The 21721-nt window shown below is 45.2% G+C and overlaps 1 protein-coding gene across 2 annotated transcripts in view; it reads left to right on the plus strand.

Moving 5' to 3' along the window:
- Nucleotides 1-21721, plus strand: part of sez6l2 (seizure related 6 homolog (mouse)-like 2) — a 78646-nt gene that overhangs the window by 25517 nt on the left and 31408 nt on the right. For both annotated transcript variants that reach the window (XM_041862442.2, XM_041862443.2), the window contains exons 6-9: nucleotides 870-1062; nucleotides 1372-1557; nucleotides 1841-2024; nucleotides 5638-5801. In XM_041862442.2, the coding sequence (XP_041718376.2) occupies nucleotides 870-1062; nucleotides 1372-1557; nucleotides 1841-2024; nucleotides 5638-5801 (727 nt within the window). The remainder of the gene's footprint in view (nucleotides 1-869; nucleotides 1063-1371; nucleotides 1558-1840; nucleotides 2025-5637; nucleotides 5802-21721) is intronic.

The raw sequence follows: 21721 nt of genomic DNA on the forward strand, positions 1-21721 counted from the left end.
TAAGGGCTATTTTACCAAGAAGGAGAGTGATGGAGTGCTGCATCAGATGACCTGGCCTCCACAATCCCCCAACCTCAACCCAATTGAGATGGTTTGGGATGAGTCGTGCGTCAGAGTGAAGGAAAAGCAGCCAACAAGTGCTCAGCATATGTGGGAACTCCTTCAAGACTGTTGGAAAAGCATTCCAGGTGAAGCTGGTTGAGAGAATGCCAAGAGTGTGCAAAGCTGTCATCAAGGCAAAGGGTGGCTATTTGAAGAATCTCAAATATAAAATATATTTTGATTTGTTTAACACTTTTTTGGTTACTACATAATTCCACACGTGTTATGTCATAGTTTTGATGTCTTCACTATTATTCTACAATGTAAAAAAAAAAGACAAATAAAGAAAAACCATTGAATGATTAGGTGTGTCCAATCTTTTGACTGATACTGTATACATGGTGAGCAGGTAAAACATTATTTGCATTATCATCACCATTACCTATGGTTAAAGAGTGGATGTGAAATTGTGGCTTTGCTCTCTGCAGCGTCGTCAGACGCCTTGTTTCTATTTATTTTGCTCACTCGGGTTAGTGCACACAACTTCATTGTATTGTTATTGGTTAGTGGTTTCTTTTGATATTTTCCTTCTTACGGATCGACACTGGATTCAATCTGATCGTGCTTTATCGGCTATGCACCTTTTAAAGGCAATGTCCCTGCATTGGCGGAGACTGCATTCACGGTAAACGCTGCATATGTCGAATCAATCACAAATGTACTTTGACACTTGACTTTCTTGTGGTTAGCAACCAATGTTAGGCATCTTTACTCCTCAATGATTCCTAAATGAGTCACTAGATGTCCACCATCTCCCCTCTCCCCAGGTGAAGAAAGTGAACCTGTCCAAGGACGAGTCCCTGACTATCCTTGGCTATGGAGGGACAGGACCAGAACTCTTAGCCAATGAGACCCTGATGAGTGAGGGTCAGGTGATTCGAAGCTCAACCAATCAGGTGCAGATTTACTACCGTAGTCTCCGGCAGACCGATCATGGCATGTTCAGCCTACACTATCAAGGTAAATTCAGAGTCGTGTCTTTTCTTTTTCCAAGAAAAATGTTTGAGTCAATACAATGTTCTTATAAGGGTGCTGTCCACAACAAGGAGGGGAAGCACACCATAAAAATTTGAGGTGATTATTTTAGTTTAATACAAAATTAAACAAAGACAATTTTGCATGAATAAATTATCAACGTATTCCACCCAGTGAGCGCTTTGAGGGTGATGGTTTGTTCACGTCATTCTGCCTTGTTTTGTGAAATTCATCTGTAGCTCTCTCTCTTTCCTCCATCTTTCTCACTCCCTTAATCTGTCCTACATGCAACAGCCTTCCTCCTCTCCTGCTCGTTCCCTCTTTCTCCTGAGGGAGGGGGTGTGACAGTAACGGACATCCACCCCGGAGGCCAGGCCCACTTCCACTGTGACCCTGGCTTCCAGGTCAGGGGCCACGAGATAGCCACCTGCTTGAACATGACTCAACCTCATTGGAGCTCTCCTGAACCTCAGTGTGTGGGTCAGTGTCCGCTATCTACTGACTGTAGAATCTTTGACCATGTCAATATGATAGAACAATTGTCTGGCCTGCACATAAAATGTGTATCTGAAATGCACAATACTGCTTTGTTGTGGCCAGTATGGGTACTGTGAGCTCATGGGAAATTATGTTTGTCCACGGAAGGCCCCACATCTCACACGGTTGAGGGAAGTGTTGATGTTTCTGTGGCCTGACCCCAATGCCAGTGTCCACACACAGTGTGTATAACTGATGACTCTTGATTGTTCTTCCCAACTGTCAGCCGTGTCATGTGGAGGGTGGATCCGAAACGCAACCGTGGGTAGAATCTTCTCGCCGCCTCCTCCATCTGCGAGTAACCATAGCAATGGCAATAATCTGAGCTGCCATTGGCTACTGGAGGCCAGGGAGGGACACAGGCTCCACCTCCACTTTGAGAGGGTTGCGCTGGACGAGGACGATGATAAGTAAGTTAAGATGTTAAAGGGACAATCTGCGATTGCTAAATCAATTTTTTTAACTTTTAAAAACCCTTTGGTCCTTGAAGAATATAACTTATAAATGCCTCATGAGCTTAGTTCAACTGTCTTACCCTATCAGTACCCAAAATATAATCTTGTTTTTACTTCTATCTAATTGTAAACAAACACTGTATAACGTCAAAACATGTTCAAGTCTCATGGATGGTCAGTCTATGAATTTGAAAGTGGTTACATTTCTCCAGCCCCATCCCTCAGCTATTTACCAAATCAGTGGCGGGGTGGCAGCGGTGTTATTGTTTAAACTGCTTATTCAGCTAATCAGTTCCACATGAATAATGTAAAACCCATCTTAGTACAATTCTATTTTCTAACCCAGTACTGTGTATTGGTTAGATAATACCTTCCTTCTCATGGACTTTGAAAAAGTGAAGTTGCAAAAGTACAACAATAATTTGGCTGCATTATATTGTGAGTTCCCTGCTGAAAAAAACAGCATAGACCATCATAGGCTGGTCCAGTATAGATGCTGGTGACCAGCCTTTGGTGTGTTTTCAACACTGGTGACCAGCCTTCCCTGCTGAAGAAAACAGCATAGAACAGATTACATTTCATGCTGGTCTATTCTGGTCTGACCAGCTTGGTCTAGCTGGTTTTTCTGGTGACCAGCCTTCACTGTGTTTTTGCTGGTGACCTGCCTTCGCTGTGTTTTGGACACTGGTGTTAGTTTTTCAAAGCTCAAACCAAGTTTTTGAGTATTTATACCCTCCTATTAGGCGGAGTCTCTTCCTTGCACATCTAGACAGCCAATACATATCTGTTGCTAGGCAGGAAGTTAAGTGATATGTGTCATAAAACTGTTCCTTCTCACTTCATCTGACCTGACCTGACCTCGGCCCACATTCCACACTAATCCACAGCTATCCAACCTTATCAGTGACCGCAACCAAGTGATTGGTCTCCTTCCCTCACACGTCTCCTTCCCTCACTCAGTAACTTTCCAGACCCCTAGTTCTTATCCACCCTCCATTTGTATTTATTATGGATACCCATTAATAAATTAAGGTAGTTATACATTTTAAAAAAAACATTACAATAAATTTACAACAGATTTCACAACATATTAAGTGTGTGCCCTCAGGCCCCTACTTCACTACCACATATCTACAACACAAAATCCATGTGTACGTCTGTGTATAGTGCGTATATGTTATCGTGTGTTTGTATGCATGTGTTTGTGCCTATGTTTGTGTTGCTTCACAGTCCCCCATAAGGTGTATTTTTATCAGTTTTTTAAAGTCTAATTCTACTGCTTGCATGAGTTACTTGATGTGGAATAGAATTCCATGTAGTCATGGCTCTATGTAGTACTGTGCGCCTCCGATAGTCTGTTCTGGACTTGGGGACTGTGAAGAGACCTCTGGTGGCATGTCTTGTGGGGTATGCATGGGTGTCCGAGCTGTGCGCCAGTAGTTCAAACAAACAGCTCGGTGCATTCAACATGTCAATACCTCTCACAAATACAAGTAGTGATGAAGTCAATCTCTCCTCTATTTTGAGCCATAAGAGATTTACATGCATATTATTAATGTTAGCTCTCTGTGTACATCCAAGGGCCAGCCGTGCTGCCCTGTTCTGAGCCAATTGCAATTTTCCTATGTCCCTCTTTGTGGCACCTGACCACACGACTGAACAGTCGTCCAGGTTTATGTTGGAGAGGCTTCCATTAAAGAACACCCTCTGTGTTCTCTTAGACAGGTAACTCTTTATCCACAATATAGCAGGGGGTATAAAGCCATAACACATACAGTTGAAGTCGGAAGTTTACATACACCTTAGCCAAATACATTTCAACTCAGTTTTTCACAATTCCTAAGAATGCCCTAGTCTTAGGTCAGTTAGGATCACCACTTTATTTTAAGAATGTGAAATGTCGGAATGATTTATTTCAGATTGTATTTCTTTCATCGCATTCCCAGTGGGTCAGAGGTTTATATACACTCAATTAGTATTGGGTAGCATTGCCTTTAAATTGTTTAACTTGGGTCAAACGTTTCGGGTAGCCTTCCACAAGCTTCCCACAGTAAGTTGGGTGAATTTTGGCCCATTCCTCCTGACAGAGCTGGTGTAACTGAGTCAGGTTTGTAGGCCTCCTTGCTCGCACACGCTTTTTCAGTTCTGCCCACAAATTTTCTATAGGATTGAGGTCAGGGCTTTGTGATGGCCACTCCAATACCTTGACTTTGTTGTCCTTAAGCCATTTTGCCACAACTTTGGAAGTATGCTTGTGGTCATTGTCCATTTGGAAGACCCATTTGCGACCAAGCTTTAACTTCCTGACTGATGTCTTGAGATGTTGCTTCAATATATCCACATCATTTTCCTCCCTCGTGATGCCTTCTATTTTGTGAAGTGCACCAATCCCTCCTGCAGCAAAGCACCCCCACAGCATGATGCTGCCACCCCCGTGCTTCACGGTTGGGATGGTGTTCTTCGGCTTGCAAGCATCCCCCTTTTTCCTCCAAACATAACGATAGTCATTATTGCCAAACAGTTCTATTTTTGTTTCATCAGACCAGAGGACATTTCTCAAAAAAGTACGATCTTTGTCCCCATGTGCAGTTGCAAACCGTAGTCTGGCTTTTTTATGGCGGTTTTGGAGCAGTGGCTTCTTCCTTGCTGAGCGGCCTTTCAGGTTATGTCGATATAGGACTCGTTTTACTGTGGATATAGATACTTTTGTACCTGTTTCCTCCAGCATCTTCACAAGGTCCTTTGCTGTTTTTCTGGGATTGATTTGCACTTTTCGCACCAAAGTACTTTCATCTCTAGGAGACAGAACACGTCTCCTTCCTGAGCGGTATGACGGCTGCATGGTTCCATGGTGTTTATACTTGTGTACTATTGTTTGTAGAGATGAACGTGGTACCTTCAGGCGTTTGGAAATTGCTCCCAAGGATGAACCAGACTTTTCTGAGGTCTTGGGTGATTTCTTTTGATTTTCCCATGATGTCAAGCAAAGAGGCACTGAGTTTGAAGGTAGGCCTTGAAATACATCCACAGGTACACCTCCAATTGACTCAAATGGTGTCAATTAGCCTATCAGAAGCTTCTAAAGCCATGACATCATTTTCTGGAATTTTCCAAGCTGTTTAAAGGCACAGTCAACTTAGTGTATGTAAACTTCTGACCCACTGGAATTGTGATACAGTGAATTATAAGTGAAATAATCTGTCTGTAAACAATTGTTGGAAAAATTATTTGTGTCATGCACAAAGTAGATGTCTTAACCGACATGCCAAAACTATAATTTGTTAACAAGAAATTTGTGGGGCGGTTGAAAAACTAGTTTTAATGACTCCAACCTAAGTGTATGTAAACTTCCGACTTCAACTGTATGTGGTAGTAAAGTAGTGGCCTTGGCAGCAGATAATGGGGATCCATAATAAATACAAATACAAAATACCATGGTTAAACGTCTTGAAGGAACTCTTCTCTCCCATCACTCTTCTTTTCTCCCTCCATTCCCCCCTTTCTCCCCACCTTCCGCCTCTCTACTCTTCTTTCTTCCCCTCCATCCTTTCTTCTCCCTATTTGTCAGGCTGATTGTGCGCAGCGGAAACAACTCCATGGCTCCGCTGCTCTTTGACTCAGACCTGGACGACGTTCCAGAGCGTGGCATCGTGAGCGAGGGCTCCATACTCTACCTGGAGCTCACGGCCGACTCCTCTTCCATCCCGCTACTGCTAGCTCTGCGCTATGAGGGTGAGACCTTAAAATGCTCCCAGCATCAGTACACAGAGTTTCTCTTGTCTCTTTCTCACTCTTATTTGTACCTGACTGTGATATGACTGTGCAGTACAGACACTGCTGCGTACTTTAGTTTAGGGCTGTCCCCGACAAAAAACAATCTTGGTCGACCGAGAGTCATCCTATTCTTTCGACCAATCGATTGCTTGAAATGTTTATACTTATTTTCCCATATATAGACAGACACACCCTATGTGTGTGAAGAAAAAAAATACATATGCACTGAGCTTGTCTGATGGTTTAAGCAGACTGTTTGATTAAATAATTAAGACACACAAATTACTCAAGAAAGATGGTCACACTGTGTTAAAAAAAATGACAGCGAGTGCCTGTGTGACTGGTGCACATTGTCTCGCTCTCCTCACATGCATGTGACCAATAGGGCCTGACCTATAGCCTATCATAATCACATCAATAAATTGGTTATGACAAACTCCAAACACAGTAATAATCGACAGCAAAATGGATGCAGAGGAAAAAAAGAAACACGAAACGGGCAAATATTTACTGGTTGCTCAGGAGGGAAAGGGGAAGTCAGATCTTTGGAAGAGATTTGACTTAGCTGTGGAAACTACTGGAGATCAAGAAAAAGGAGGGTATAGGAGCAAGCGTTGCGTGAGTAATATGTGTGCCATATGTGTATTAGATTACAATATTATAATTTTTTCTGACCATTTGGAACACTGTAAACAACACTCAATAAATAACTCTACCAGAGAGTCTGTTCTATACAAAATAAATAATATAAAGCCTTTATTACAGCAGATTAAAATAGTTGTATGGATTCTTGAATTGCGGTTTATTTGTTGTTTAGGCTAATTATTCAAAGCTCCCTTTGTTATTTAATTTGAAAACTTAATAGCTTGATTGCATTTCAAAGCATGAATGTCTCGTTTACTGTGTGATGGCATGAACGAATGAATGATTGATTGATTGATAGAGTAGCCTATATATTGAAGTATAGGCCTATGTAAGTTAAGATATTAAGACTAAACAGGACACCCTCTTAGGCCTACAGCTCAATGGTGGTTATACAAGGCTACTATACAAGGCCTACTAATGATAACGACGTTACTTATTATTATAATGATGATCATAATAATTGTAATAATAACAATAAGAAGGAGATCAAGAAAAAGCAGGGTATAGGAGCAAGAGCTGCGTGCATATTATGTGTGACAAACAGGTGCTGTTAGATTACAATATAAATGTTCTGCCTGTTTGGAACAACACAAAATAATTCAATAATACCAGTCTGTTCTAACAAAAAAATTTTGTAAAGCCTTTATTACAGCAAATCAAAGATTAAAAACAGCCAAATCTGCTTTATCTGACATTTTACCGTTGCATGAGGCTTGGTGCTCACGGAATCAGTAGGCTATTAAACAAACACTCAAACAGGCAAGACCTGTCTTCTTTCTGTAGACATACAGTACCAGTCAAAAGTTTGGACACACCTACTCATTCCAGGGTTTTATTTTATTTTTTACTATTTTCTAGATTGTAGAATCATAGTGAATACATCAACACTGTGAAATAACTCATATGGAATCATGTAGGAACCAAAAAACTGTTAAACAAATCAAAATATATGTTATATTTTAGATTCTTCAAAGTAGCCACCCTTTGCCTTGATGACAGCTTTGCACACTCTTGGCATTCTCTTAACCAGCTTCATGAGGAATTATTTTCCAACAGTCTTGAAAAGAGTTCCCACATTTGCTAAGCACTTGTTGGCTGCTTTTCCTTCACTCTGCGGTCCAACTCATCCCAAACCATCTCAATTAGGTTGAGGTCGGGTGATTGTGGAGGCCAGGTCTTCTGATGCAGCACTCCATCACTCTACTTGGTCAAATAGCCCTTACACAGCCTGGAGGTGTGTTGGGTCATTGTCCTGCAGTGGCGGCTCCTGAAAAAATTCTCAGGGGGGGCAATTTTTCTGATGATTTAGGTGACCTACACACATTTTTAAAAAGATATGTCCAGCAACAACATGAAGACAGGGGCAGCATATAAGTCAATACCAGAAGCATTTATTGACTGATCTCAAAAGTGTTGGCTTACAAAATCAAAATAAGTTATCACAGTAAAAATAATCAAGGGTGTTCTTTCACATTCCTCAACACTGCATAAACAATATGCATTTCCATAAACAAATGAAATATCAGCTGAAAATACAGCATCTTGGTATTTGTTCAGATTGCAGGATCAACAAGAGCTTTTACCACATTTTTTGCCTCATGGTTGAATTGGAAATATGTGCACCTGAGCATAATTCACAACAAGCAAGCAGGAGCTTTTGATAGAGGCTACTGAAAACATTGATGCAAGTTATTGGTAATAAGACATTTTTATAGACTTCCATATTCTGCCCTCTTGTATAGATTTGTGAAAATGAACAGTGATAGACATTTTGCCTGAAAACAGAATTTGAAAGTAATTTCTAGAAAAGGTAAACACAGCTATCTGTATGGCTTTGTAAAAATTAACAACCATATTCTGGCCAATTGTATAGATTTGTAAATATGAACAACCATATTCTGGCCAATTGTATAGATTTGTAAAAATGAACATGAACAGATAATTTTTTTAAAAACTTTTTTTAAAATGAAAAATAACTATTTTAAACAACATCAACTGTGAACTGATTTGGGCGTGTGTGTGTTAAAGAGACAGACAGGGAGGGACAAAGAGAGAGAGAGGCTACATTACTTGTACTGAAACTGTTCTCTTCTCTGTTTCAATACAGCAAAGCGTTCAATGACTTTCTCATTGAAATCAGGCATGCTGAGGACTAGTTCCCTCTCCATGGAAAGCATGGCCAGTGCATTCAGACGTTCCTGGCCCATTGAATTTCGCAGGAATGTCTTAACTCGTGTCAAAGTTGAGAAACATCTCTCAGCTTCAGCTGTTGTCATGGGAGTAGTTATGAGGATGTTCAACAGAGTCACAGTCTCAGAGAACGTCTCCTGGAGGTTGTAGCTCATGAGAACCTGGTACAGTGCCAGTGCACCACAGCATCCCTTGAATTCAGGATTCTCATAGATCAGAGATAGTTCTGTCTTGAGCTTTGCCTTGCTCAGCATGGGGTATGCATTCACAGTGGCATTCAGAGCCTCATCAGGAAATGAATGGCAGTACCTTTTCAAACATGTCTGCTTGCAGTAAGGTAGCACTCACAAGGTGGCCAGAGAAAGAGAACCTTTCTTTGGTGTGATCCAGGATGGTGTTGCAGACCTCTTCAGACAGCCTCTGCTTCTCCTCTTCTCTCAAAGCTGTTCTGGGTCTTTTGGCTCCTGTTGCTTCTTGCAGCTGCTGTTGAGAGGAGTCCCTGAAGGCAAACAGACCAATGTGTTTGTTGGCTTTGTACAGTACTGTTGTCTATGTGATGCACAGGTATATGCAATGTATCCATGTATAGTACAAATACTTCAGTTCCACTTAAAATGGGCAGGGATGCATAAAGTCTTTAGTGTTTAAGTTAGCCTTTGTGTCTCACATAGCCTGGATGTTCAGCACAGTATACAGTGGTGCTCATAAGCTTATGATCCCATGCTAAAGTTGACTAAAAGAGAGAATAAAAAAGAAAAGAAAATTGGTGTCCTTAAAGGTTGGATTTTCCAACTTTTTTTAATTAAGTCATTAAGATCAATTTCCAAAAGATGATTATTTATTTTTTTTATTCCTCTTTTTAGTCAACTTTAGAATGTGTTCATACACTTATGAGCACCACTGTACAGTACACATAGTATATAAAATAAGCTAGATTACACCACTGGCCATATATAATGAGAATAATGTAATTTCAAACACAAATGCAGTCTCCTTTCATGCATACATTTTCAAATAAAGCTCTGCTTTGAGAAAGATCGAATGATATTGTTTAATCTTACCTTATGGCCTGCACACTGCTTGTGAAGCTGTCGAGGGCACGTTTGATAAAGACAGCATCGATGTCCTTCTTCTGTAGCTTCTGGTACAGAATGTCGACGTGGGGCATGATTTTGTGAAAAAGCCGCAGGAAAAAAATAAAATGTTCATCATGTAGCATCCTCACGTAGCCAGATGCCTCTCTCACGGTGGGCTGGTCAAATGAACCCAATGAACCCGTCCGAATGGCTTCAAAACATTCTATGAGGTCGTCTCGATTCTCGTAGACAGTGTTCACGACTCTGCTTAGTAGAAACCTGTTGAATTATTAAATGTGGTCTGGGAGGTCCTAATTGTTTCGTTGCCAATTTATCTTGATTTGTTCGCCGACAAAAAGGAACTTCTTTCAAAGAGACAATCGAGTTGCACTGAAGGCTAGCCATTTTGACAGTAGTAGTGAATTGATTGATGAGGCTACCCGCTCTTTTCTTAGTTACGTTCATGGTTATGTTACGTATGACGAAAGCGCGTAAGTGCAAGCCCTCAGAAACCCATAGAGATTGTATTGAAAGCTCTGATATTTGAAAAAAATTGATTTTACATTAGAGGCTATGAGAGACTTCTGGGCGATTTTCAACCTGACTGAAATCGCCCCAAAACGGGCGGGGACATTTGAAGCACGACTTTAGCCTGATTGGACATTTAGTGGCAGATCAGACGTCTAGATTAGAACACTGATAACTACTGTTGCCGTGATATAATTGATTAGAAAAAAACCCCTTCCTTTTCCCGTTTGGCAGTGCGTCGCCCATATCGCCCTAATGAACACACCGCCCCTGTTGTCCTGTTGAAAAACAAATGATAGTCCCACTAAGCGCAAATCAGATGGGATGGCATATCGCTGCAGAATGCTGTGGTAGCCATGCTGGTTAAGTGTGCCTTGAATTCTAAATAAATCACTGACAGTGTCACCAGCAAAGCACCCCCACACCTTCTCCTCCATGCTTCACGGTGGGAACCACACATTTTCCATTCACCTACTCTGTCTCACAAAGACACGGCAGGTGGAACCAAAAACCTCAAATTTGGACTCCAGACCAAAGGACACATTTCCACCGGTCTAATGTCAATTTCTCATGTTTCTTGGCCCAAGCAAGCCACTTCTTCTTATTGGTGTCCTTTAGTAGTGGTTTCTTTGCAGCAATTCGACCATGAAGGCCTGATTCACACAGTCTCCTCTGAACAGTTGATGTTGAGATGTGTCTGTTACTTGAACTCTGTGAAGCATTTATTTGGGCTGCAATCTGAGGTGCAGTTAACACTAATGAACTTATCCTCTGCAGCTGAGGTAACTCTGGGTCTTCCAATCCTGTGGCGGTCCTCATGAGAGCCAGTTTCATCATAGCATTTGATGGTTTTTGTTTAATAATTTTTTGGTTACTACATTATTCCATATGTGTTATTTCATAGTGATGTCTTCACTATTATTCTACAATGTAGAAAATAGTAAAAATAAAGAAAAACCCTGGAATGAGTAGGTGTGTCCAAACTTTTGACTGGTACTGTATATCATTGATTTTATAAAGCCAGGCACATTTAACAGTTATGCTATTGATTATAGATCTAATTAAGTTTGGGGTTAGCGCTCTCCTCAATTTTCTTAGGCAATTAGGCTAATCCCTATTCGCATGGGACTAGTATTACTAGAGAACGTTGGTTATGTAATTATTACCACAGAATGTCCGTTATTCCAGAGGACGATTCGGACGGGAATCGTTTTTATCCAAACTTCCCCCTGTAGTTCTTAATTTTTTTCCAATAAATTGACAGTTATGACGGACGCCTGGAGGTTTTTTTGTAGGCGTGAAGATATTTCAACAAGTCCAGGCAATAACAGTGCTACACTGATAACTTGAGCTTGGTTCCCAAGTTTCTAAACCATACGAAACCATCTTTGGTATAGTGTCGCCATAATATCTGAATTGAGGAAGTGTGATCATAATCATTAGGATATTTTAGCGATCCGCAGTAGTCGTCCTAAATGCCCCCCAGCTTTCAGATGTGAGCTAAACAGTGCACTTGCACTTGAGATGCGTTTTAAGGCTATGGATGCGAAAGTGAACTTATAATTTCCAAACGTTTAGGTCAGTTGTATGCTGCTTTGCGATCTATTAACAGCAAGCGTTAAATTAAATAGGCGCAATATTCTTTACCGATGCATTTGGCAATATTCAATTCATACGCACAAAGCATATGAACAAAACCATTCACTGAAAGTTCAGTGCATTCGGGAAGTTTTCAGACCCCTTGACTTTTTCCACATTTTGTTACATTATAGCCTTATTCTAAAATTGATTAAATTATTTTTTTCCCTCATCACTCTACACACAGTAACCCATAATGACATAGCGAAAACATGTTTTTAGAAATTTGTGCAGATAAAAAAAAAAAAAAAATGACATACCTTATTTACATAAGGTTTCAGACCCTTTGCTATGAGACTCAAAATTGAGCTCAGGTGCATCCTTTTTCTATTGATCATCCTTGAGATGTTTCTACAACTTGATTGGAGTCCACCTGTGGTAAATTCAATTGATTGGACATGATTTGGAAAGGCACACACCTGTCTGTATAAGGTCCCACAGTTGACAGTGCATGTCATAGCAAAAACCAAGCCATGAGGTCGAAAGGAATTGTCCGTAGAGCTCCAAGACAGGATTGTGTCGAGGCACAAATCTGGGGAAGGGTACCAAAACATTTCTGCAGCATTGAAGGTCCCCAAGAACACAGTGGCCTCCATCATTCTTAAATAGAAGAAGAACCCGAATCAGGCCTTTATGGTAGAGTGGCCAGACGGAAGTCACTCCTCAGTAAAAGGCACATGACAGCACGCTTGGAGTTTGCCAAAAGGCACCTAAAGGACTCTCAGACCATGAGAAACAAGATTGAACTCTTTGGCCTGAATGCTAAGCGTCACGTCTTTAGGAAAGCTGGCACCATCCCTACGGTGAAGCATTGTGGTGGCAGCATCATGCTGTGGGTTTGTTTTTCAGCTGCAGGGACTGGGAGACTAGTCAGGATCGAGGGAAAGATGAACGGAGCAAGGTACAGAAAAATCCTTGATGAAAACCTGCTCCAGAGAGCTCAGGACCTCAGACTGGGGCAAAGGTTCACCTTCCAACAGGACAACGACCCTAAGCACACAGCCAAGACAAGGCAGGAGTGGCTTCGGGACAAGTCTCAATGTCCTTGAGTGGCCCGGCCAGAGCCCGGACTTGAACCCGATCGAACATCTCTGGAGAGCCCTGAAAATAGCTGTGCAGCGACGCTACCCATCAAACCTGACAGAGCTTGAGAGGATCTCAAATCAAATCAAATCAAATTTTATTGGCCACATGCGCCGAATACAACAGTTGCAGACATTACAGTGAAATGCTTACTTACAGCCCTTAACCAACAGTGCATTTATTTTTTTACAAAAAAGTAAAAATAAAACAACAACAAAAAAAGTGTTGAGAAAAAAAGAGCAGAAGTAAAATAAAATAACAGTAGGGAGGCTATATATACAGGGGGGTACCGGTGCAGAGTCAATGTGCGGGGGCACCGGCTAGTTGAGGTAGTTGAAGTAATATGTACAAGTGGGTAGAGTTAAAGTGACTATGCATAAATAATTAACAGAGTAGCAGCAGCGTAAAAGGATGGGGTGGGGGGGCAGTGCAAATAGTAGCCATGATTAGCTGTTCAGGACTCTTATGGCTTGGGGTTAGAAGCTGTTGAGAAGTCTTTTGGACCTAGACTTGGCACTCCGGTACCGCTTGCCGTGCGGTAGCAGAGAGAACAGTCTATGTGTCAGCTTCCTGCCTCCTGTTTGTCTCCGGGCCTCTAGAGGTCATCTGTGTTCCCCTCTGCCTTAGTTCTTCCTCGTGTGTCCTAATTAGCTTGATCCAGGTCACCTGTGCCTTGTTTCCCCTTGTGTATTTTAGCTGTGTGTTTTCCCCTTGTTTCTCACTTGGTTATTGAGTCCTGGCTATGTGTCTCCTGCTTTGTTCCACCGTGTCTTTCCAAGTAAGGTTTTCTAAGTTATCTTTAGTTTGTTTTTCTCCCCTCGTGGAGTTATTTTGTTTTGCCTCCTGTTTTGTTAACATACCTCTTTCTGAGAAGAACTTTTGTTGGACTATTTGTGAATGGCGAAGAACCTTTGTTTTTGCATTAAATCTACTGGCCTGGAGTATTGCCTTGGGTGTTTCATTTGGGTCCTACTACACCTCCTCTGTGGCTGAGGGTATTACCCCCAGCTCTCCCACATCTGAGACCGGAGTTCTAGCACGGCATTGTGACAGAATAACCAAGTCAATCATGGACCCAGAAACACTCAGTTCCCAGGACCTGTTGGCGGTGATCACTCGACATGAGGCTTCTTTCCAGCGCCATGAAGCCGTTCTCAGCCGACAAGAGGAGCTGATGGCTAGACATTCTCAACTCCTGGCCGAAATGATGAGTTCCCTTCACCAGCTCTTTGAACGCCTCCTTGGTCCTCTCCCTTCCCCCAGGTCACCTCCCAGTGACGACAGGCCTTCTCGGTTGGCGGAGCCCCGACTACCACCTCCCAAGCCCTTTTCTGGGGATCCAAGCTCTTGCCAGGGTTTCCCTCACCCAATGCTCCCTCACCTTCGAGCTCCAATCCTCAAGTTTTCCCACAGACCGTTCCAAGATTGCCTACATCATTACCCTTCTTTCAGACAAGGCGCTCGCCTGGGCCTCTGCGGTGTGGCAGTCCCAGGAGGCCTGTTGTGATTCCCACGCTGCATTTGTAGAAGAGTTCAAGCGGGTGTTCGATCATCCTGTCAGTGGGCGGGAGGCTTCCAAGCGCCTACTGTCTCTCCGTCAGGGCTCCCAAGCACGGCAGATTTCGCCATTGATTTTCGGACCATAGCAGCAAGGAGCGGATGGAATGATGAAGCGCTGAGGGTCTGCTTTCAGGGAGGGTTATCTGAGCCCCTTCAAGATGAGTTAGCCACCCGAGAACCAGCTGGAGATCTCGAGTCCCTCATAGCCTTGGCCATCCGCCTGGACAATCGTCTAAGAGAGCGGAGAACGGCTCGCCGCCAGGTGTCTCAGTCCCAAGTTCCTCGGAGCAGCTCTGTTTCTCCTGTTTGGACTCCGTCATTCAGAGCTTCCCGGCTCCTGAACTGCTCCAGGATTCCCCGGAGAGCATGCAGTTAGGCCGTTCCAGGCTTTCTCCCAATGAAAGGGAACGTCGCATGAGGGAGCGTCGGTGCCTCTACTGCGGGGTTGCCGGCCACTTCCGATCCACTTGCCCCGAGCTTTCGGGAAACGCCAGTCCCCGCCCAGCTACAGGAGGGCTGTGATGGGGAGAATTAGAGCTCCTCCTACTAACGCTGTCCTGGCTATTCCAGCCACTCTGTCCTGGGAGGGCCACCAGCATCGGGTCCAGGCTATGATCGATTCCGGTGCCGCAGGTGATTTCCTGGATGTAACCTTGGCTAAGGAACTTAAGATCCCTACCCAACTACTTCCTCATCCCCAGGCAGTTACAGCCTTAGATGGCAGACCTCTGGAACCAGGAAAGGTTACAGAGGCGACTCAGTCCCTGCGACTTACCATCTCTCAACACCAGCAGGAGGAAACCTTCTATCTCATTGACTCTCCCGAGTATCCTATTATCCTGGGTCACCCTTGGCTATGCAGACATAATCCCCAGATCGACTGGCCTACTGGCACCATTCTAAGCTGGGGTCCCACTTGCCAACTCACCTGCATGCTTCAGAGTCCCTCAGCCCCTAGTACCCAGTTTCAAGAGTCTGTTGACGTCTCCCTAGTCCCCAGTGTTTACCATCGGTTCAAGGCTGTGTTCAGCAAGGCCCGGGCTACTTCCTTACCGCCTCATCGCACGTATGACTGTGCCATTGATCTACTCCTGGGTGCTGCCCTCCTAGAGGTCGGATCTTTTCCTTGTCCTCCCCCGAGCACGCAGCTATGGACACCTACATTAAGGAGTCCTTGGCAGCCGGCCTCATCCATGCCTCTACTTCCCCGGCTGGGGCGGGCTTCTTTTTGTTGAAAAGAAGGACGGGGGTCTTAGGCCTTGTATTGATTACCGGGGACTCAACAAGATCACGGTTCGGAATCGATATCCTCTTCCTCTCATGGCCACTGCTTTTGAGCTGCTTCAAGGGGCTTCCATTTTTTCTAAACTGGATCTCCGCAATGCTTACCATCTCGTGCGGATCCGGCAAGGTGACGAATGGAAGACGGCGTTCAACACGCCCACGGGCACTATGAATATCGGGTGATGCCGTTCGGGCTCACCAATGCCCCCCGCAGTATTCCAAGCCCTGATTAATGATGTTCTCCGGGATATGCTTAATCTGTTCGTCTTCGTGTACCTGGAACGATATCCTCATCTTCTCGAGGTCACTGAAGGAGCATGAGGGGCATGTTAGCCGGGTTCTCCAGAGGCTCCTTGACAATCACCTCTATGTTAAACCTGAGAAGTGTGAATTTCATGTTTGTCAGACTCAGTTTCTCGGGTTTATTGTCACTCCCGGGCACCTAGAGATGGATCCCAAGAAGGTCGAGCGGTCCGCAGCTGGCCCACACCTGCCACGGTCAAGGAGGTTCAACGGTTCATTGGCTTTTCTAACTTCTATCGGAAGTTCATCAAGAATTTCAGCTCAGTGGTAGCCCCCTTGACGACGCTTACCAAGGGAGGAGGGACCAAGGTTCACTGGGGTCCGGAAGCAGCAGGGGCCTTCGAGGATCTCAAGCGCCGCTTCACGTCTGCTCCGATTCTGGTGACTCCTGACCCAGAAAGACCTTTCGTGGTGGAGGTGGACGCCTCAGAGGTGGGGGTGGGAGCCGTCCTGTCACAGAGGGGTGAGGATGGGAGATTACACCCTTGTGCCTTCATGTCTCGCCGCCTGTCTGAGGCCGAGCGCAACTACCACGTGGGGGATCTAGAGTTGCTTGCAGTAAAACTGGCCTTGGAAGAGTGGCGCCATTGGCTTGAGGGGGCTCAGCACCCGTTCCAGGTTCTCACAGACCACAAGAACCTGGAATATCTCCAACAGGCTAAGCGGATGAACCCTCGGCAAGCACGATGGTCCCTTTTCTTTAATGGATTCCAGTTCCTCCTGTCTTACCGACCTGGCACCAAGAACGTCAAGCCGGATGCCCTGTCTCGAGCCTATTCTCCCGAGGTACAAGAGAAGCCCTTGGCATCGATTATTCCGAGGTCTAGGATCGTCGCACCTCTTCAGTGGGAACTAGAAAGAGGGGTACGAGAAGCCCTTGTCCATGAGCCCGATCCAGGCGGTGGTCCTGCCGGGTCGCCTGTACGTTCCTCTCTCTGTTCGGGCCCGCGTCTTGCAGTGGGGTCATGAGTCGCCCTTGACATGCCATCCAGGCAGTGCTCGCACACTGGAATTCCTCCGACGGGCGGTTTTGGTGGCCGTCCATCAAGAAAGGGACGTGCAGGTCTATGTTGAGGCCTGCCCGGTGTGCAACCAGGGAAAGTCGACGCGCCAGCGACTCCCAGGGACTGCTCCATCCCTTACCTATTCCTCGAAGGCCATGGTCACACCTTTCTCTGGACTTTGTTACGGGACTTCCTCCATCCCAGGGCAACACCGTCATCCTAGTGATCGTTGACCGGTTCTCTAAGGCTGCCCGGTTTATTCCCCTGCCCAAGCTGCCCTCGGCTAAGGAGACTGCTGAGCTCCTCATGAACCATGTCTTCCGGATATTTGGCATTCCCCTGGACGTGGTCTCTGACCGAGGTCCCCAATTCTCGTCCCGGTTTTGGGGGCCTTCTGCAGGCTTATTGGGGCCACAGCCAGCCTATCGTCAGGGTTCCATCCAGAGTCTAATGGCCAAACGGAACGGATTAATCAGGATCTGGAGACCACCCTGCGGTGTATGGCGGCCAGTAATCCCACGTCTTGGGCCACCTATATCATTTGGGCTGAATATGCCCACAACACCCTCCAGTCTTCAGCCACCGGATTGTCCCCCTTCGAATGCCAGTTCGGTTTACAACCCTCCATTATTTCCAGAGGAAGAGGCGCAAGTTGGTGTTCCCTCGGCCCAGCGCTTTGTCCAACGCTGTAGGCGGACCTGGAAGAAGGCCAGGTGTATCCTCCTTCGGACCTCCCAGAGATACCAAAGTCAGGCTAATCGACACCGCCGGACGGCCCCTAGTTTCCGAGCTGGTCAGAGAGTTTGGTTGGCCACTAAGAACCTGCCCCTCCGGGTCGAATCCAAGAAGCTTTCCCAGAGATACATCGGCCCTTTCCGCATTGCTAGAAAGGTTAACCCTGTTTCGTATCGTTTGGTTCTGCCTCGCTCCCTTAGAGTTAACCCCACTTTCCATGTTTCACTCCTTAAACCTGTCTTGTCTTCTCCTTTTGCCCCCCCCACGCAGACCCCCGCCACCTCCCAGGATCATTGACGGCCAGCCAGCCTACACAGTCCGCCGGATACTGGACTCCCGGAGGGTCCAGAACTCTCTGCAGTATCTGGTGGACTGGGAGGGGCTACAGGCCAGAGGAGCGCTCCTGGGTTCCAGCCAGGGACATCCTGGACCCAGGTTTGATCCGAGATTTTTCGCACCCTGGGGCCGGGGTGTTCTGGAAGGAACGTCAGGAGTCGTTCCTAGAGGAGGGGGGTCCTGTCAGCTTCCTGCCTCCTGTTTGTCTCCGGGCCTCTAGAGGTCATCTGTGTTCCCCTCTGCCTTAGTTCTTCCTCGTGTGTCCTAATTAGCTTGATCCAGGTCACCTGTGCCTTGTTTCCCCCTTGTGTATTTTAGCTGTGTGTTTTCCCCTTGTTTCTCACTTGGTTATTGAGTCCTGGCTATGTGTCTCCTGCTTTGTTCCACCGTGTCTTTCCAAGTAAGGTTTTCTAAGTTATCTTTAGTTTGTTTTTCTCCCCTCGTGGAGTTATTTTGTTTTGCCTCCTGTTTTGTTAACATACCTCTTTCTGAGAAGAACTTTTGTTGGACTATTTGTGAATGGCGAAGAACCTTTGTTTTTGCATTAAATCTACTGGCCTGGAGTATTGCCTTGGGTGTTTCATTTGGGTCCTACTACACCTCCTCTGTGGCTAAGGGGTATTACCCCCAGCTCTCCACATCTGAGACCGGAGTTCTAGCACGGCATTGTGACACTATGACTAGGGTGGCTGGAGTCTTTGACAATTTTGAGGGCCTTCCTCTGACACCGCCTGGTATAGAGGTCCTGGATGGCAGGAAGCTTGACCCCAGTGATGTACTGGGCCGTACGCACTACCCTCTGTAGTGCCTTGCGGTCGGAGGCCAAGCAGTTGCCATACCAGGCGGTGATGCAACCAGTCAGGATGCTCTCGATGGTGCAGCTGTATAATTTTTTGAGGATCTGAGGACCCATGCCAAATCTTTTCAGTCTCCTGAGGGGGAATAGGCTTTGTCGTGCCCTCTTCACGACTGTCTTGGTGTGTTTGGACCATGATAGTTCGTTGGTGATGTGGACACCAAGGAACTTGAAGCTCTCAACCTGTTCCACTACAGCCGATGAGAATGGGGGCGTGCTCAGTCCTCTTTTTTTTCCTGTAGTCCACAATCATCTCCTTTGTCTTGGTCACGTTGAGGGAGAGGTTGTTATCCTGGAACCACACGGCCAGGTCTCTGACCTCCTCCCTATAGGCTGTCTCATCATTGTCGGTGATCAGGCCTACCACTGTTGTGTCGTCGGCAAACTTAATGATGGTGTTGGAGTCGTGCCTGGCCATGCAGTCATGGGTGAACAGGGAGTACAGGAGGGGACTGAGCACGCACCCCTGAGGGCCCCCGTGTTGAGGATCAGTGTGGCAGATGTGTTGTTACCTACCCTTACCACCTGGGGGCGACCCGTCAGGAAATCCAGGATCCAGTTGCAGAGGGAGATGTTTAGTCCCAGGATCCTTAGCTTAGTGATGAGCTTTGAGGGCACTCTGGTGTTGAATGCTGAGCTGTAGTCAATGAATAGCATTCTCACGTAGGTGTTCCTCTTGTCCAGGTGGGAAAGGGCAGTGTGGAGTGCAATAGAGATTGCATCATCTGTGGATCTGTTGGGGCGGTATGCAAATTGGAGTGGGTCTAGGGTTTCTGGGATAATGCTGTTGATGTGAGCTATGACCAGCCTTTCAAAGCACTTCATGGCTACAGACATCAGTGCTACGGGTCGGTAGTCATTTAGGCAGGTTATCTTAGAGTCCTTGGGCACGGGGACTTGAAACATGTTGGTATTACAGACTCAGTCAGGGACATGTTGAAAATGTCAGTGAAGACATTTGCCAGTTGGTCAGCACATGCTCGGAGTACACGTCCTGGTAATCCGTCTGGCCATGCGGCCTTGTGAATGTTGACCTGCTTGCCTCGAAGCGATCATAGAAGTGGTTTAGCTCGTCTGGAAGTCTTGTGTCACTGGGCAGCTCGCGGCTGTGCTTCCCTTTGTAGTCTGTAATAGTTTTCAAGCCCTGCCACATCCGACGAGCGTCAGAGGCAGTGTAGTACGATTCAATCTTAGTCCTGTATTGACTCTTTGCCTGTTTGATGGTTCGTCGGAGGGCATAGCGGGATTTCTTATAAGCGTCCGGGTTAGAGTCCCGCTCCTTGAAAGCGGCAGCTCTACCCTTTAGCTCAGTGCGGATGTTTCCTGTAATCCATGGCTTCTGGTTGGGGTATGTACGCACAGTCTGTGCTAGCAAAACAGTCCTGTAGCTTAGCATCTGCGTCATCTGACCACTTTTTTATTAACCCAGTCACTGGTGCTTCCTGCTTTAGTTTTTGCTTATAAGCAGGAATCAGGAGGATATAGTTATGGTCAGATTTGCAAAATGGAGGGCGAGGGAGAGCTTTGTATGCGTCTCTGTGTGTGGAGTAAAGGTGGTCTATAGTTTTTTTTCCTCTGGTTGCACATTTAACATGCTGGTAGAAATGAGGTAGAACGGATTTAAGTTTCCCTGCATTAAAGTCCCCGGCCACTAGGAGCGCTGCATCTGGATGAGCGTTTTCCTGTTGATTTATGGCCTTATACAGCTCATTCAGTGCAATCTTAATGCCAGCATTGGTTTGTGGTGGTAAATAGACAGCTATGAAAAATATAGATGAAAACTCTCTTGGTAAATAGTGTGGTCTACAGCTTATCATAAGATACTCTACCTCAGGCGAGCAAAACCTTGAGACTTCCTTAGTATTTGATTTTGTGCACCAGCTGTTGTTTTTTTTTTTTTTTTTTTCACCTTTATTTAACCAGGTAAACCAGTTGAGAACAAGTTCTCATTTACAACTGCGACCTGGCCAAGATAAAGCAAAGCAGTGCGATAAAAACAACAACACAGAGTTACATATGGGGTAAAACAAAACAAAGTCAAAAAAAAATACAACAGAAATACATATATATACAGTGTGTGCAAATTTAGCAAGTTATGGAGGTAAGGCAATAAAATAGGCTATAGTGCAAAATAATTACAATTAGTATTAACACTGGAATGATAGATGTGCAAGAGATGATGTGCAAATAGAGATACTGGGGTACAAATGAGCAAAATAAATAACAATATAGGGATGAGGTAGTTGGGCGGGCTAATTTCAGATGGGCTGTGTACAGGTGCAGTGATCGGTAAGGTGCTCTGACAACTGATGCTTAAAGTTAGTGAGGGAGATAAGTGTCTCCAGCTTCAGAGATTTTTGCAATTTGTTCCAGTCATTGGCAGCAGAGAACTGGAAGGAATTGCGGCCAAAGGAGGTGTTGGCTTTGGGGATGACCAGTGAGATATACCCGCTGGAGCGCAGACTACGGGTGGGTGTTGCTATGGTGACCAATGAGCTAAGATAAGGCGGGGATTTGCCTAGCAGTGATTTATAGATGGCCTGGAGCCAGTGGGTTTGGCGCCGAATATGTAGTGAGGACCAGCCAACAAGAGCGTACAGGTCACAGTGGTGGGTATTATATGGGGCTTTGAAGACAAAA

Source organism: Coregonus clupeaformis, chromosome 35 (genome assembly GCF_020615455.1).
Source record: "Coregonus clupeaformis isolate EN_2021a chromosome 35, ASM2061545v1, whole genome shotgun sequence".
NCBI lineage: Eukaryota > Metazoa > Chordata > Actinopteri > Salmoniformes > Salmonidae > Coregonus > Coregonus clupeaformis.